The sequence below is a fragment of the Triturus cristatus genome, chromosome 3_2, assembly GCF_964204655.1.
Source record: "Triturus cristatus chromosome 3_2, aTriCri1.1, whole genome shotgun sequence".
In the NCBI taxonomy this organism is placed as follows: Eukaryota; Metazoa; Chordata; class Amphibia; order Caudata; family Salamandridae; genus Triturus; species Triturus cristatus.
This window is the reverse complement of record NC_140584.1, coordinates 311746545-311762637: the sequence shown is the minus strand read 5'-3', so window position 1 is coordinate 311762637 and position 16093 is coordinate 311746545. Positions and strand designations below refer to the sequence as shown.

The following is a 16093-nucleotide window of genomic DNA, read 5'->3' as shown; positions in this document are numbered from 1 at the left end:
GGAGTTCGGGGTTCAAAAACAGACAGTGGAAAGAAGGGGCAGCTTCATAAAATGCTGGCATAAGATTAGAATTGCAGAGCAAGGCACCTTAAATGCCCACCTTTGGATTGAGCTGCAGCGACAAGAACGATCACACGCAAGGAAGTATCTGATGGAATCGTTAGAAGTACTCGAACTGTCTGACCTCTGGAACACCCCAATAGATCACAAAAGTTTAAAAAAACTAGTAATAAAGGTTACAAAAATAACATCGCTATTAGAGGATAAGGAAACTCTAGCAAAAAGGGCACACGGATGGACAGTCCTAAACGACTATAAAACATTAAAGACCCAAGCGTATATGGACCACGGATTCAAACAGAAGATTAAAGAGAAATTTTTAAAACTGCGACTCGGTATACTACCAATTCTCCCTCACCTGGCTCCATGGAAAAGGAATCAGGAAGATAAAACTTGCCGTCTCTGCAGTGCAGGACCTGAAGATCTAATCCACATAATATGTATCTTCCCAATCTTAATGGACAAAAGGAGATCCTTATTACGTGCAATATGGAACCAGAAGGGCATCAGAACCTGTAGACAAGCAGTCAAATTATGTTTTAATCCGCAGGAGACCCAATTAAACTGCAGATTTACAAAATACTTTGATGTAGTGGCGGAGAGAATTAAGGAGACACAAAATGAGGAAACTGAGTAACAGACTGACATTGCCTTGAGCGTAATTTATGGGCCACAGCTCTAACGAACAATAACAAAAATGTAAACCATTAACATGAACTTCATAATTTTAACTTCTGATAATTAATTTTTACCTTTGATATGTATCTCTTTTAAAGCTGTGTATCTTAAATTGTAAGTTTTAATTAACTGTGCAATAAAATTATCTTATCAGTCTTACGTGTGTGGCACCCGCCGCGTTATTGGCTCCCACTGAAAATTGATTGCATGGCGGACTGTTGGACATACATGATTGCGTGCTGGACATTAGGACACACATGGTTGCTCTCGATAGAGTGTGAGGTAATGTTCAATTTGTCAGTTCTACCCAGGGTATCACATCGTTTAAACCTGAGGAATTGCTTTTTAGACAAAAGACCCAGCGTTGTTCTTGTCTGAAGAGTGTGCTGCTAGTGCAGCTGGGATTGGCTTCGATAATGGTCCATCTCAGACTGTATGGGGTGTGATTCATCTCTAAGAAATTACTCAGTAGTTTTGTGTGTGTCTTCCGGCAGCGTATAGTGCTCCTGTGTTCCCTTATTCTTAGTTTGATGGGCCATGTGGTCATCCCTACATATTTGTTGTTACAGGGACATGTGATTAGATATATGCAGTTTTTCGTACTGCAGTTGGTATGTCTCTTCTGTTGCCACGGTCTAGCCAGACCTAGGTCAATGTTTTTGGAAACTGATGTGAAAGGATATACAGAACAGTTGCCGCACGGGTAATGACTTTCAATCAGGGGCAGTGCCCACAACGTTGTTTGCCCTGTAGATGTAGTCTTAGGGCGAGTATGGACCAGGAGGGCCTTGAAATTCTGGGTTCTTTTGAATGCAAACAGCGGGATGGGCCCTGGGGTAAAAGAGCCTGTCTCCAGAATCCTCCAATGTTTTTTAATCGCCTTTTGGATTTTGTTAGAGTTGGGCGTGAATGTGGTCACAAGTGTCATTGTATCTGTCTTGTGTCTGTCCCTGACTTCTAAAAGTGCCTCCCTGTAGTTGCTCTTAGCCCGTTTGTGAGCCTGTCGTATGATCTTGTGGGGGTAATGATGGTCGGACAGATTGTTCGACAAGATTCTTGATTGTTTCTCAAATTCATGTAAGGTATCGCAGTTCCTGCGGAGGCGCAGGAACTGTCATACGGGCAGGTTGTCCTTCAGGGCTTTCGGATGGTGGCTTTCATTATGAGCAGACTATTCCTATCCGTAGGTTTTCTGTAATTGGGTGCGTGAAGGACTCTATTGCTAAGGGAGATCTCGAGGTCTAGAAATGGAATGCTCTCTTGAGATGGTGTCCCTGAAAATGTAAGGAATGGGTCGAGGGTGTTTATCGAATCGCAGAATTCCTTGCACAATTCATCGTCTCCTTTCCAAAAAAGCAGGATGTCGTTGATGTAGCGACGCCACATCACAATGTTGGTCCTATATGGGTTGTTGTCACCAAGGATGAATTTGGCTTCAAAACTAGGCATGTAAAGGCAGGCCAGACTTGCAGCGAAGGTGCTCCCCATGCTGGTGCTCTGAATCTGCTGGTAAATCTGTTTGTGGAAGGCAAAGAAGTTCTCTTTTAAAGCAAGGGAAGCACACTCGCAGATGAAAGAAATGGGTGTGTCATGGGGCCGACGATCAATGTCCTGTAGTGTTGATTCCAGTACTTCCAAGGTGGCATCCAGAGGGATATTCGTGTAGAGCACCTCTACATCAAGAGTGACTAAGAGGCTGATGGTAGCAGGGTCATCGAGATTCTCAATCAAATTAAGGACCTCTGTCGTGTCTCTGAGATAAGTAGGGTTTTTTGTGACAAGAAGATGCCGAAAAAAGTCACAGAACTTACTCAGCGGTTCTAGAAGGGAATCGATCCCTGAGACAATGGGGCGCCCGGGGGGGTTTGGTCCCCTTGTGGATCTTAGGTAAGGTTAGTAGTAGGGGATCCTTGGGTCGTCATTGACGAGGAATGCTGCTTCCTGTGGGGAGATCCATCCTTCTGTTTCTGCCTCGTGGACCAGGCTCTTGATCTGTGTCATCAGCCGTGGTGTCAGGTTCTCGTTGATAGATCGATAGTACCTGGTGTTGTTCAGTTGGCGGAGACACTCGACTTCGTATGTGTCCACATCCTGGATCACGATTGCGCCCCCTTTGTCTGCCGGTTTTAGAATGATGCTCATGTCATCAGTGATGGATTTCAATGCTTTCCTTTCTTCATTGGATATATTGTTCAAAATGTGCCTGGCTGGGATAGCTGTGACTTCCTTAAGGACAGCCTGATCAAAAGTGAGTACCTCGTTGGGTGTCATGGCCGCCGTGGGGGTGAATTTAGTTTTTTTCTCCAGGCCCATCCCAATAGTTGGAGTTTCTGGTTTGTCTTGGAAGAAAGCCTTAAGACGCACTTTCCAGAAGAATTGGTGTAGCTCCTGATGGAGTCTGAACATGTCTTCAGATGGTGTCGGGACGAAACCCAGGCCCTTCTCCAAGAGCCCGGATTCACCCTCAAACAGTGTCCTAGAGGAAAGATTCATCACTAGCGTCTTGGTCCTGATGTCATGCTCCGTAACGTCATTGGTTCTGGGTCTTGCCAGTGGACACTCTATTCGGTCCTCCTCTTCTTCTTCCTCTTCCTTTGCCCCTCCCTCTATTGAAAAAAGGGGGGGTTCGGGAATTGGTTGAATAGGGGTGCCTGTGGTGGAAATCCTTTTGGTATGTTCCACATAGGTTGCGGCCCCATCCATTGTCCTGGGTACATCTGTGGGTGTATTTGATGGGGTGGGAAGTTCTGGTGCAAAGGTGGCCGGTGCGGTCTCTGTATTCCTCTGGAATTGGGTGTATAATTCCCATTCTCGTAGCTGGAGTCACTGCTGGTTGATCCCGATCTCCTTGATTGGTTGCTGCTAACATCCTCCGAACCCGTCTCGTTCTCGAAGACGTAGTCTTCCTTGGTGTATGGATACATTTTCTCTTGGTTGAAGAGTTTGATGTCCTTTTGGAGTTTTGTGATTTTCTGTTTGGTGAGGAACTCTTTGTGTTCATTCATCTCCTCATTGATTTCTGCCAAACGCGATTTGAATGCCGTGATGGAAATGCCAGCTTTTAGACTGTTCTCAGCTAATGTAATCTGAATCAAAAGTTCATCAGAGAGGCGTTTTGCCGTCTTGATTATAAGGATGAGCCAGTCTCGTGTACATTTTTATGCAATCTTGGACCATTCCCGGCGGAACGTGAGATCCTCGAGGAAGATTCTGGGGGATAATGTAACTAGGAGGCCGTTGGGGGCTATATTTGCTCATAAGTATTCTGTCATAACTATGCCATGGAGTGCTGTTTTAATCTAAAGTTTCCTCAATGTTTGTAATGTTTTCCAGTCCTCATTCTTACTTCCTGTTGCTGCACTGCCATCTGCAGCTAGCAGTGACGGGGCCCTTAGAATCTCTGATACTGTCTCATCATCAAAGCTCAACCCCGGGTTATCCATTCTCTACGGTGTATGCGCATGCCTATTAAAATGGCCCTACAGTGATGGTGTGCGGGGTCCGTGTGTCTTTAAAGGGGGTTGAAAAAAGAGGGAAAGATAGGTAGTGATATGTCCCACAGCTATCTGCAGTACTTAGTCACAAAGCGTAATGGAGAGGGGGGACAGGGAGCCAAATCAGAAATGGAAGGTCCAGTACCCAAGCTCCCAAAAGCAAACGTAATAATCACTAAGGGGTAGCTGTTCCTATAGAGAAGAGGGTAGATCCCCCCCTTTTTCCAATATCCAACCTTATTGAGAGATTCACACTTTCCCAACCATAATAGGTTGATCTACCCTCTTCTCTATAGGAACAGCTCCCCTTAGTGATTATTATAGTTAATATGTTAACCTTCTCTTCCAACAATTAGATACACGTGTTTCTCTTCTTCAAACCACAGCCTCAATACACCTCCCACCCAAAGTACAATGACCTGGGTCCATATCACAATATCCAAATGGGGACACTCCTGCATGAAAATGAGAGAATGCCCCTTTGAAGATAGCGCTGGAGCTATAAGTGTGCTTCTTCTAACCTTCATCCAGTCCTTTCTCATGACTTCCATTTTTTCTTCCACCCAGTTTCTCTCACTGTCACCTATCCTTCACCTTCTCACTTCTTCATCACTCTACTTTCTCCATCATCCTTATTTTTCTCATTATTTAATTTCTAATGTTTTCTCTCTTCTTCCCTCTTCTGTTCTACTCTTCATTACCACCCCTTTTCGGTCCCACATTCACCTCCCTCCCTCCACTTCTATCAACCTCACTTTTATTTCACCTGCTAACCCATTTCTGCCCTCTTTTTCTTTCATCCTCTCATTTCTACTTTCTCCTCTCCTTCTCACCATTGATTTCTCTCACCTTTGCTTTTCTCTCTCATACCTTTCTTTCATTCTAGAATTTCTTTTATGCTTCCCTTCTGCCCATCATTTTTTCTGCCATACTACTTTCCCTATCTTTTACTAACCCTGTTCTTTCTAACACACCTTTATTCACTTTGACCATCGCTGGTCTCCAGGTTTCTTTCTTTTATTCTCCCCTTAAAATTACTTGTTTTCCCACTCACCTTCTGAGCTCCACCTTGGGATCCTGTTCTTGGATGGAAACTTTTCTCTTTTTCACTTATTTCTCCATCCCAACTTATTTTTCCCATTACTCTCCAGTATCCTGTTTTGGCTTTTACAACCCATTTCTTACAGGACTGATAGCCTAATGGGCTCAACTACGTTATTCCATAGCTCATTTATAAAATGAACAGAATAGCTTTTTACAAACATACTATTTGCATACTCTTATGGCTAACAAAAGCTCCAACAGACCCTCTTTTCTACAAATGTTACCATGCTTTCCACATTCATTGCAATTATTAATTTTATTCAAAAGTGTATAAAGAAACCATATCTGTGCAGCCATGATCAATAGAAGGTTACCTGAACTTTGCAAAGATAGGCTGTAAGCAACAATCCAAGAAGTACGACGAATGTCAGAATCTCTGTCACTCCCCCTCCACATTCGAGAACTTGTTTAGCGTATCCCTGAATTATTAGTACTGGGAAGGCTCCTGGGGCATTCTCTAAATTTCGTTAATGCCAATAAGAATACCCCCTAAAAGATCACCAAACATCTAGCAAATAGCAGGCACAAAGAGAACCACGGCGTCCAGCATATGTCAGCAGCTCCAGTGCAAGGATATCTAAAGAAATGTGAAAAATTATATTTTGTTCTTAGGCCACTATCCCTCACCTATAGCAATAAGGTTTTTCTTTGCAATCTGAAGCCGTCTTGTGCCCTTTTTGTGTTGGTAGTGTAAGATACATGTGAACAATGTCCTTAATGTAGTATGCTTCCTGAACATCAAGCACTTGGGCTTCTTCAATTCCCAAACCAGCACAGAAAAGCAGGCGAATAATCAGATGACAGATTGTTTTGTGCCATGGAGTCCTAACTTTGATGAGTGTTCCATCTGCTTCAACAAAATAAAAGATCTGCATACGTCTTTTTGACAGCACACACATTTGCATGTCCTAGTCATTATCGGCGTGACTCCTTGACCTCTTGGGCCAAGGCCAACACTCTCCCCTGCAGCTCCACCAGTCAGCATTCCTCTCCAGTACCGAGCCCACCCGGCAGGGTTCGAGCCGACTGCCCGCCCCTTCGCAGGTTCTCCTTGCGTGTCTGTGGTTTCTCCCTAATTGCTGTATTTTCTATTTCTGGCTCCCTGTTTCGTGTTTGGTTGCTGGTTTCTTTCTTCTTGCACCACTGTTTGACTGAAGTTCTCCCCCTCCCCGCGCCACCTGCCTATACCTTTCCTACCGCTGCTGCCCCTGCGGCCCCGCCCCCTGACCAACTCCTGCTCCCGCCTCCCTTCTGCTGCACCCGCCCCCTCCCCTACATATGTCGAACGCTACGCGGTCGCGCCGCTGGTGCGCCTAAGGCAAGCCCGTTTGCGCCTGGACCATGCCCAGCGCTAGACCCCCTGGCCCCCTTGAGCCCCACAATGCCCGACGCCACTACGACGCCAACACCCTCCACGCACTCAACGCCGGCCGATCCCTTACCTGCTTCCAGGCCACCCCGAAGCTCACCTACGGACCTTTCACCTGCCGAAGCTGAAGCCACATCTGCCAGCGCACTCCCACACATCCTGCCCACCCCACCAAAGCGGACCTCAACCATCTCAGATGCATACTACTCAACACCCGCTCAGTCCACAAGCATGCCGTCGAACTCTGGGACCTGCTCGATTCATCCTCCCCGGACATCACCTTCCTGACGGAGACCTGGATGAACAGCCTCCTCGGCGCCCGATATAGCCATAGCCATCCCGGATGGCTACAAGATCACCCACTGGGACCAAAAAACAAACCAGGAGGAGGAATCACCATCGTCCACAGGAACACCATCAGAATCTCGACCAACACCGAAGACTCCCTCAGCACGGCCGAACACCTACACTTCCAGATCCACGTCAATCACACCACCACCCTCAGAGGAACCCTTGTCTACAGACCCCCGGGACCCCGAACGCAGTTCAGCGACTCCATCACCGACCTCATCAGCATGCACGCCCTCGCCTCCACTGACTACATTCTCCTCGGAGACCTGAACTTCCACCTCAAGAACACAAACGACAGCAACTCCACAACCTTGATTGACAACCTTGCTAACCTCGGACTTAAACAGCTCATCACGACACCAACTTACTCTGCCGGAGACACCCTCGACCCCATCTTCTCCACCAGCAACCACGTCACCTTCACCAACACCACCGAACTCCACTGAACCCACCACCACTGCATCCACTTCTCCTTCGAGAAACACACCGTGCACAACCAACCTCAACGAATCCCATACCGCAGCTGGAACAAAGTCACCGAACACCAGGTTATCACCACCCTCGCCCGAAGCCCGCCACCCGAGCCCTCAGACACCAATGTAGCGGCCCACAACTTCAGACAATGGATCAACAGCTGTGCCAACACCCTCGCTCCGATCAGGAAACCCTCTAACAGGTGCTCCGGCACGAGAGCCATCTGGTTCCAGGCCAACCTCAAGAGGTGGCGCCACAGCCAGACACCAGACAACCACGCAGCCCTCAAAAACGCCAGACGCAAGCACCACCAACTCATCCGATCTGCAAAAAGGACCTCCTTCAAGGAGTGCATCGACAACAACGCACACAACAGTAAAGAGCTCTTCAACATCATGAAAGAACTCGCCACCCCCAGTGCTAGCTCCAATGACATCCCGCCGTCGCAAGAACTCTGCGAATCCCTGGCCACCTTCTTCCAACGCAAGATCGCAGACATCCATGACAGCTTCGACATCCAGACACTGACAACAGACGCCGACACCCCTGACTCTACGCCCACCAGACACACCGACCTCTTGCTCTCCTGGAGCAACGTCAATGACGAAGACACCAACGAAATCATGAACACCATCCACTCCGACTCACCTTCTGACCCTGCCCCCACCACATCTTCACCAAAGCAAGCCCCATCATCGCACCCCAACTCCGAAAGATCATCAACAGCTCCTTCAAGACCGCTACCTTCCCGGAGAGCTGGAAACACGCCCAACTCAAGAAACTCAAGGCAGACCCAAAGGACCTCAAGAACTTCTGACCCATCTCCCTGCTCCCGTTCCCGGCGAAAGTCATTGAGAAGACCGCCAACAGACAATTGACCCACTACCAGGAGGAGAACAACATCCTGGACTCCTCACAATCTGCCTTCTGTAGCAATCACAGCACCGAAACCACCCTCATCGCCGCCGCCGGCGACATAAGGGCCCTGCTGGACAATGCCGAAGCCGTGGCCCTCATCCTCCTGGACCTCTCGGCCGCATTCAACACCGTCTGCCACCAAACACTGTGCACACGCCTCCACGACGCAGGGATCCACGACAAAACCCTGAACTGATCACCTCCTTCCTCACCGGTAGAACCCAGAGAGTACGCCTCCCCCCATTCCAATCCGAAGCCACCACGATCACCTGCGGCGTACCCCAAGGATCATCCTTCAGCCTGACCCTTTTCAACATCTACATGGCACCTCTCGTCAACATCGTCCGAGCGCATTACCTCAACATCATCTCATATGCTGACAACACCCAGCTGATCCTGTCCTTCACCAAGGACCCAGCCAGCGCCAAATCCAACCTCCACAAAGGAATGATGGCCGTCGCAGAGTGGATGAAGACCAGCCGCCTGAAACTGAACTCTGACACTCTGACACTGAACTCATCCTCAGCTCCACCCCCTCCGCATGGGACGACTCCTGGTGGCCGGCCACGCTGGGAACTTCCCCGACACCTACCAACCACGCTCGCAACCTGGGGTTCATCCTGGACTCTCTATGACCCAGCAAGTTAACGCGGTCTCCTCCTCCTGCTTCAACACCCTCTGCATGCTCCGCAAGATCTACAGATGGATCCCCACCGAAACCAGGACAAGCCCTCATCAGCAGCAGGCTGGACTACGGTAACGCCCTCTACGCAGGAATCACAACCTAACTCCAGAAAAGACTCCAACGCATTCAAAATGCCTCTGCTCACCTCATCCTCGTAATCCCTCGCCACAGCCACATCACTGCCCACCTGCGAGACCTGCACTGGCTCCCAATCAACAAGAGGATCACCTTCAAGCTCCTTACCTACGCCCACAAAGCACCCCACAACGCCGGAACAGCATACCTCAATGAACGACTCACATCCTACACTCTGAATCGCCACCGTAACATGCATCCGCCGAACGACCACCAGCAGCAGATCATTCTCCCACCTCGCCGCCAAAATATTGAACACCCTTCCCACCCACCGGCGACAAACCCAGGACCTGCTGACCTTCAGGAGACTTCTCAAGACCTGGCTGTTCGATCAGTAGCTGCTTCCCCCCCCCCCACCTCTAACGCCTTGAGACCCTCACGGGTGAGTAGCACGCTTTACAAATACTTGATTGATTGATTGATTGATTGATTGATCGGGTGTCTTTCCCTGTTAAATTGTGGCAAATAGGCCTACCAGAATTTAATGGGGGTTCAGATATAGTGTAGTTATTGGGTGCAATAAACTCTGCAAACTTTATAATTCCGACCCCAGAACAAACCAGAATTTTCGCAGGGTTCTCAATTTTCCATCCTACTAGTAATGTAATGATATATTGATTTCTATAGAACACTAATCACCGAGAGGGTCTCCAGGCACTTGAGCATGTGTGTAGGTTTGTGGTCCCTACGTTGCTTATACAAAGAGCAAGGTCTTCGGCTTCTTGTGAAATTCAGAAATGAGGAGGAGGCTCTGATGTTTTTGTTGGAGGTTATTCCATGTCATTGGTGCGATGTAGAAGAATGAGCGACCTTCAGTTTTGCTTTTGCAGATATGGGGAATATGTGTGTGTGAGAGTAAGGCATAGCATAGGTGTAGGTGTCTTTGGGTTGGTGAAAGTGAATGCTGCTGTTCAGGTACTCTGGTCCTGTGTTGTGTATGGCTTTGTATGCATGCGTGAGAAGTTTGAATTGGCTGCGCTTGTGAATGGGGAGCCAGCGAACCTTCCTGAGGTGTGGTGTGATGTGGGTACAATGTGGGAGGTCGAGTATGAGTCTTGCAGCAGTGTTCTGGATAGTCTGGAGTCTATGTAGGAGTTGTTTGGAGACTCCTGAGTAGAGAGTGATTAGCCTCCTGGTGATGAGTGCTTGTGTGATGGTCCGTCTGGTGTTCTGAGGCAATCATTTGAAGATTTGTCACAGCATGTGTAGAATGTAGAAGCAGGAGGTGCACAGTGTATTGACTTGAGCCGTCCTGTTGAGCTTGTCATCTAGGACAAATGATCCCTACATTTCATGCATGGTCTATGGGTGTTGGTCCTAGCTCTGACGGGCACCTAGTCGAGTCCCATGGGAAGGTCTTGTTGCTGAAGACCAACACTTCTGTCTTGTCAGAGTTGAGTTGCAGCCAGTTAATTCGGAACCAGTCTGATACCATGGTCATGAAGATGGTGAAGTTGATTCTGGTGGGGATTGTTTTGTCCGTCAGGTAGAGGATGAGTTGGCCGGCACAGGAGATGGTGGTGATGTCTTGTGAGTGGATGATCTTAGCAAGCGGTGTCATGTATACATTGGAAAGGGTGGGGCTGAGGGACGTGGGGCCGTGGAGACTATTCAAGTCTCGAAAATGGATAAATTCTATCATCTGCCAATTCCTCACCTATGAATTACAATGTTGTGTCTGGAGATCTTAAACAAAGATAAATGTAAACCCTACACTTTGCTGGGAGAGTTACTTTATATGATGTTATGTCACAGCAGGCAATTACACATCATGGCGTTAACAACCAATGACGTGATTACAGAATTATTCAAAATCCACAGCAAATTTGTGTTATCATTCAAACTAATCAGATTTTGTAAGCCTTTGAAAGTTATATTTTATCAAATACTTCATACAGTCAGGACTGTACTTTAAGGGCTGGATTCTACTTTGCTAATCCTCTTTCTGTTTTAGCACACCTCACTTTCTCACCGATAAAATGTTGCCACATGAGCCATTGGTGATTTCATTCTCGAGTACGACCACAGCCTGAGATCCACTTATCCTTATTTGTCCTTGGCAATCAGGATACGAGAGGTGTAAGGTGTTGGGGTTGTACATGTCTTTCTCCAGCTGACATGTGGCCAGGACTGCCTCCATATAATTAGTATTACAATAAAGCACAAACTTGAAACCCCCTAAAAGGAAGACAAAAGTCATTAGGAAGAACAACAAGGGGCATGCAAAGTTGTGAAGATTTTGCTACGTAAACTTGGTAAAGTTTTGTGAAGTCCAATGCACCTTTTAATAATTTGTAGGAAATAACAGGAATAAGAATTGGACAGATTTTTTTTATCAAAATGTGCTCTGGTATAATTTGCCAATTTACCCAATTTTACCCTAAACATTGTCAAACAAAACAGATTTTTTAAATTACTGATAGATTAAAAAAGATTCCATCAGGACTTACAAATGAACAATCAATGCATTTTCAAAACAAATGAATCCAAATTCTGTCTCCATTTATTGGAAGTATAGAGAATCAGCAGAGTTTAATATTTTTGAGCCACATTTGTAATTAGATAGTCTATTGTGTTTCTAAGATAGTAATCGTGATGCAATTGTGTAAGGATTCAATATCAGACATGTCAGAGCTCAAGACATTCAAATAGTTTTGGTGTTGGAAGTAGATTACCAGCATAGGTAGTTAGAATGTTTGAACAGCAGCAAGACAGTTGAAACACTTGAGAATATACCTGTAGAAACTTAGAGTCCCATGGAACTCAGGAGACAGAAGTCCTGGAAAAGCTAGCACTGGAAATGTCCTGGGTCTATCAGTTAGTCAAGAACAACTTGCCTTGCATATTTGGTACATTGTAAGGTTTCTGCATTTCATACTAGTTTACGCTCAGTTTTGCTCCCTCATGTTTGCCTTGTCTTCCCTTCAGTTCCCTTTTGTTAGTTGTTTTCTTTTTTGTACTGCAGTGTTCCATCCTGCTTCTTCCATAATTGAGGGTTGTTTACCAGACACACATAGGCTTGACTTTGCCTTCAGTATTGGAGAACTAGGTGCTCCCAGAAACAACTTTTCTTAGGGGGTTCAGCTCTGAATTAATCATATGGTCTGGTATGTTCTGCAGTATACAGACTACAATGGTTACCTCACTTCACTTTTTGAGACCATGCCCAGCTAGCCAACATACTTCTGTGGCTGTGTTGTCTACATATCTGCTCCAGTTGAGTCTAGTCCAGATTTTAGTTACACACCTAAACCCCCACACCTCCCATTTCAGTATATCCTTGGAAATGGTTTTCCATTTATTGTTCCAAAATGTACGAGGGTAAACGTTTGGGACTGGCATCGAAAACCTGTTGTGCCAACCCCATCAATTTATACGAATGATGCATTTTAATGTTAAAAACCTCAGTCCCCAGGACTCTCAGAACCCCTTCCAGCGGATTAATATTAGCAGTACAATTGCAATCTTGACTTTAGTATTAATCTATATGGCTTTAGCATAGTACTAAACATTATTTAAAATTGAGAGACTTAATAGGCAGTAATGTGATTGCTCCATTATATACATTACCTAAAGGCTCATATTTGGTCGGGTCACAATCACACGTCCCAGCATCAGCGTTGCAGATTTGATCAGCTGCACAGGCAGGACAGCTAATTGGGGCTGGAAAGGCTAAGAAAAGGTTTGGGTTACTTTTATGATCAAGCACATCAGTAAAAAGCACAATGCTATGAATTAGAAGTAAGAAAAGATGCTATAGATTAATTATTTGTATTTCCTTTAGAATATTTCAAAAGTGAAATAACATCTCATTGCCCATATTTGAGGGCCAATTATAATCAATTCATTATATCATTTAAAGTGTCCGGATTTTGTTTGAATCTTGAAATAAAGTGTCAATTCAACTAGAAATGTTCCAATGTGTGTGACTAAAAAGCAGAGCAGCAGTTTGAGAGTTCAGCCATATAACTATGTGCACATGAAGTTGGCATAATGTTATGCCTGATATGGGAAGTAATATCCAGATACCCACTCAATGGCCAATGTGTTTAACAGTCCACTCACATACTTTAAAAATGTCCTTTAGTCCTGACATCAAATAGTGTCTATTTGATAAAGGGTGGTGGTTATCTTTTATGACATCATTTATTGACTCATCCATTTTGTGCTCCAGATTGGTTCCACAAACCAATGGCAACCATGCGAGCTAATACCAAATCAGTGATGCATTGATATTAGCTCATCAATGTACATGGAACAGAGTTTGTTTTTTAAGTTTGTTAAGGCCACACCAAGAACGGAGAGCTCACCAGCCCTCCTCACAAACGTACCCATTGCCCCTCCTTAGAAGAAACCCGACAACAAGACAACGACCCACTGCATGCTTATAAACTGCAGATCTGCGACCAAACACGCAACAGAACTGTCGGAAACCATCCTAACCCACGACATTGACATCGGGTTCATCACAGAAACTTGGCTGAACGAATCCTCCTTACCAATATTTGACATGCTTGTGCCTCCGGGTTCTCAATCATAAACAAAGACAAAAAGAACCATCGGGCGGGGGTATTGCAATCATCCTCAAGAGCAACATTTCTAGAACCGAAATCGACTCCTTCTCCTACAACACATTTGAATATCTATCCTCCACCATTAAGATGAAGAACAACAAAACGATACACTGCCATCTCCTCTACCACCCGCCAGGCAACATTCCCTCTTTCAGAGAACACCTTTCTGACCTGATAGCACACTGCTCACTCTTAGACTCCAACAAAATAATACTAGGGGACCTCAACCTACATTGGAATGATGAAAATACCACTCTGATCCAATCCCTAAATGAACTTCTTCTCAACAATAACCTTATCCAACACTGCACAGAGCAAACGCACTATAGAGGCTGAATCCTGGACGCCATTATAGCTCAGGAAGATACAGTTACTATCGACCACATCCTCCCTGTCCACTGGTCAGACCACCACATCATTCTATTTCACATTACTGGAATACTGTACAGTGGAGTGTAGAGGAATGGAGAGGCATAGAGTTGAATAGCATAGAGTGGATTGTTGTACAGTAGAGTGGCTTGGAGTAGGGTACAGTGGATTAACAGAGTGGGATGGCCAGTGGAATACCGAAACCTAAGGGCCTCCCCTGCAAAGTACAGGGAGGAGGTCCCCCTCTCAGGTCCAACACCTCACACTTTTGCTGAGGGGGCCACCTGGAGTTCGGGCCCACCCCACCCCCGCATTGCAGGGGCTGCTAGGGCTCATGTTACACCACTCTGGATGGCATACATTGGAGTGAAATAGCACAGAGTTGAGGAAACTGTTATAAATTTGAGTGGCATTTTAAACAGCAGAGTGGAGTGCTGTGTCATACAGTGTTGTAGAGTGGAGTAAAATATTGTACAATAGACTGTAGGGAATAGAGTTGAGCGCAAATTTGGACAGTGAAGTATATGGGGATAGAGTGGAGAAGAAACTGGTAAAGAGTACAGAGTGTAGTAGAGCTTTTGTAAAGTGGAGTTATATAGTGTGGAGTAGAGTAGAGTGGAGTAGCATACAATGAAGTGGCATAAAGTGGAATAGCGTAGAGTGGAGTAGCATACACTGGAGTGGCGTACAGTGGCATGGAGTAGAGTATGAAGTGGTTTAGACTGGAGTGGTGTATTGTGGGGTGGGGTAGAGTGTAGTAGCATACAGGGGAGGGGTGAACAGTGGAGTGGGGTAGAGTGGAGTACCATACAGTAGAGGGGCAAAGATTGAAGTTGCGTACAGCATAATAGCGTAAAATTAGTGGCATACAGTGGAATAGAGTAAAGTGGAGTACAGTTGAGTGCAGTAGAGTAGAATAGCATAGAGTAGAACAGCGTACAGTTGAGTGGTGTAGACTGGAATAGCGTACAGTGGATAGAGTAGAGCCAAATAGCACACAGTGGAGTGGGATCCAATGGACTAGCATAGAGTGGAGTGGTGGAGAATGGAGTGTTGAACACTAAAGTGGCGTAGACTGGAACAGCATAAAATGGAGTAGCGACCAGTGCAGTGGTGGACAGTGAAATGGCACAGGCTGGAGTGGCATACACTGGAAAGGGGTAGAGTGTAATATGTTATGTTATTTATTCTTGTAATGTGCAACAGCTACCCAAAGGTTTCCCGGTGCCTAGCATACAGTGGATTGGCGTCCAATGGAATAGCTTGGAATGTAGTGGGATAGAGTGGAGTGGAATACACTTGAGTGGCATAGAGTGGAGTGGGCATACAGTGGAATGGCGTAGTGTGGAATAGCATATACTAGAGTATTGTGTAATGAAGTAGCCTGCAATGGAGTGGCATGCACTAAAGAGGCATAGAGAGGAGTTGCATACAGTGTAATAGTGTAGAATTGACTGCGTAAAGTTGAGTTATGTACAGTGTAATAGCATAGAGTGAACTTTCGTAGAGTGGAGTTGTGTACTGTGTAATAGCGTACAATGGAGTGGCATAAAGCAAAGTGTTATACAGTGGAGTGGTGTAGTGTGTAATAGTGTATAAAGGAGTAGCGTACAGTGGAATGGCATATAAATGGAGTGGCATACAGTGTGTGGGGTAGAGTGTAATAGCTTACAGTGGAGTGGCATACATTGGAGTGGGGTCCAATCGAATAGCATAGAATGAAGTGGCGTAGAGTAGAGTGCCATACAATTGAGTAGTGTGGAGTAAAGTAGAATACAGTGAAGTGAAGTGAAATACAGTGGAATAGCATACAGTGGAGTGGCATACAGTGGAATAGAGTAGAGTAGAGTAGAGTGGGGTGGCATGCAGTAGAATAGTGTAT

General features: G+C 45.9%; 1 protein-coding gene across 2 annotated transcripts in view; it reads right to left on the bottom strand.

Moving 5' to 3' along the window:
* LOC146857249 (uromodulin-like) overlaps positions 1-16093 on the bottom strand; it is a 297850-nt gene that overhangs the window by 136211 nt on the left and 145546 nt on the right. For both annotated transcript variants that reach the window (XM_085646813.1, XM_085646814.1), the window contains exons 3-4: positions 12839-12940; positions 11241-11446 (exon numbers count right to left, since the gene is read on the bottom strand). In XM_085646813.1, the coding sequence (XP_085502939.1) occupies positions 11241-11446; positions 12839-12940 (308 nt within the window). The remainder of the gene's footprint in view (positions 1-11240; positions 11447-12838; positions 12941-16093) is intronic.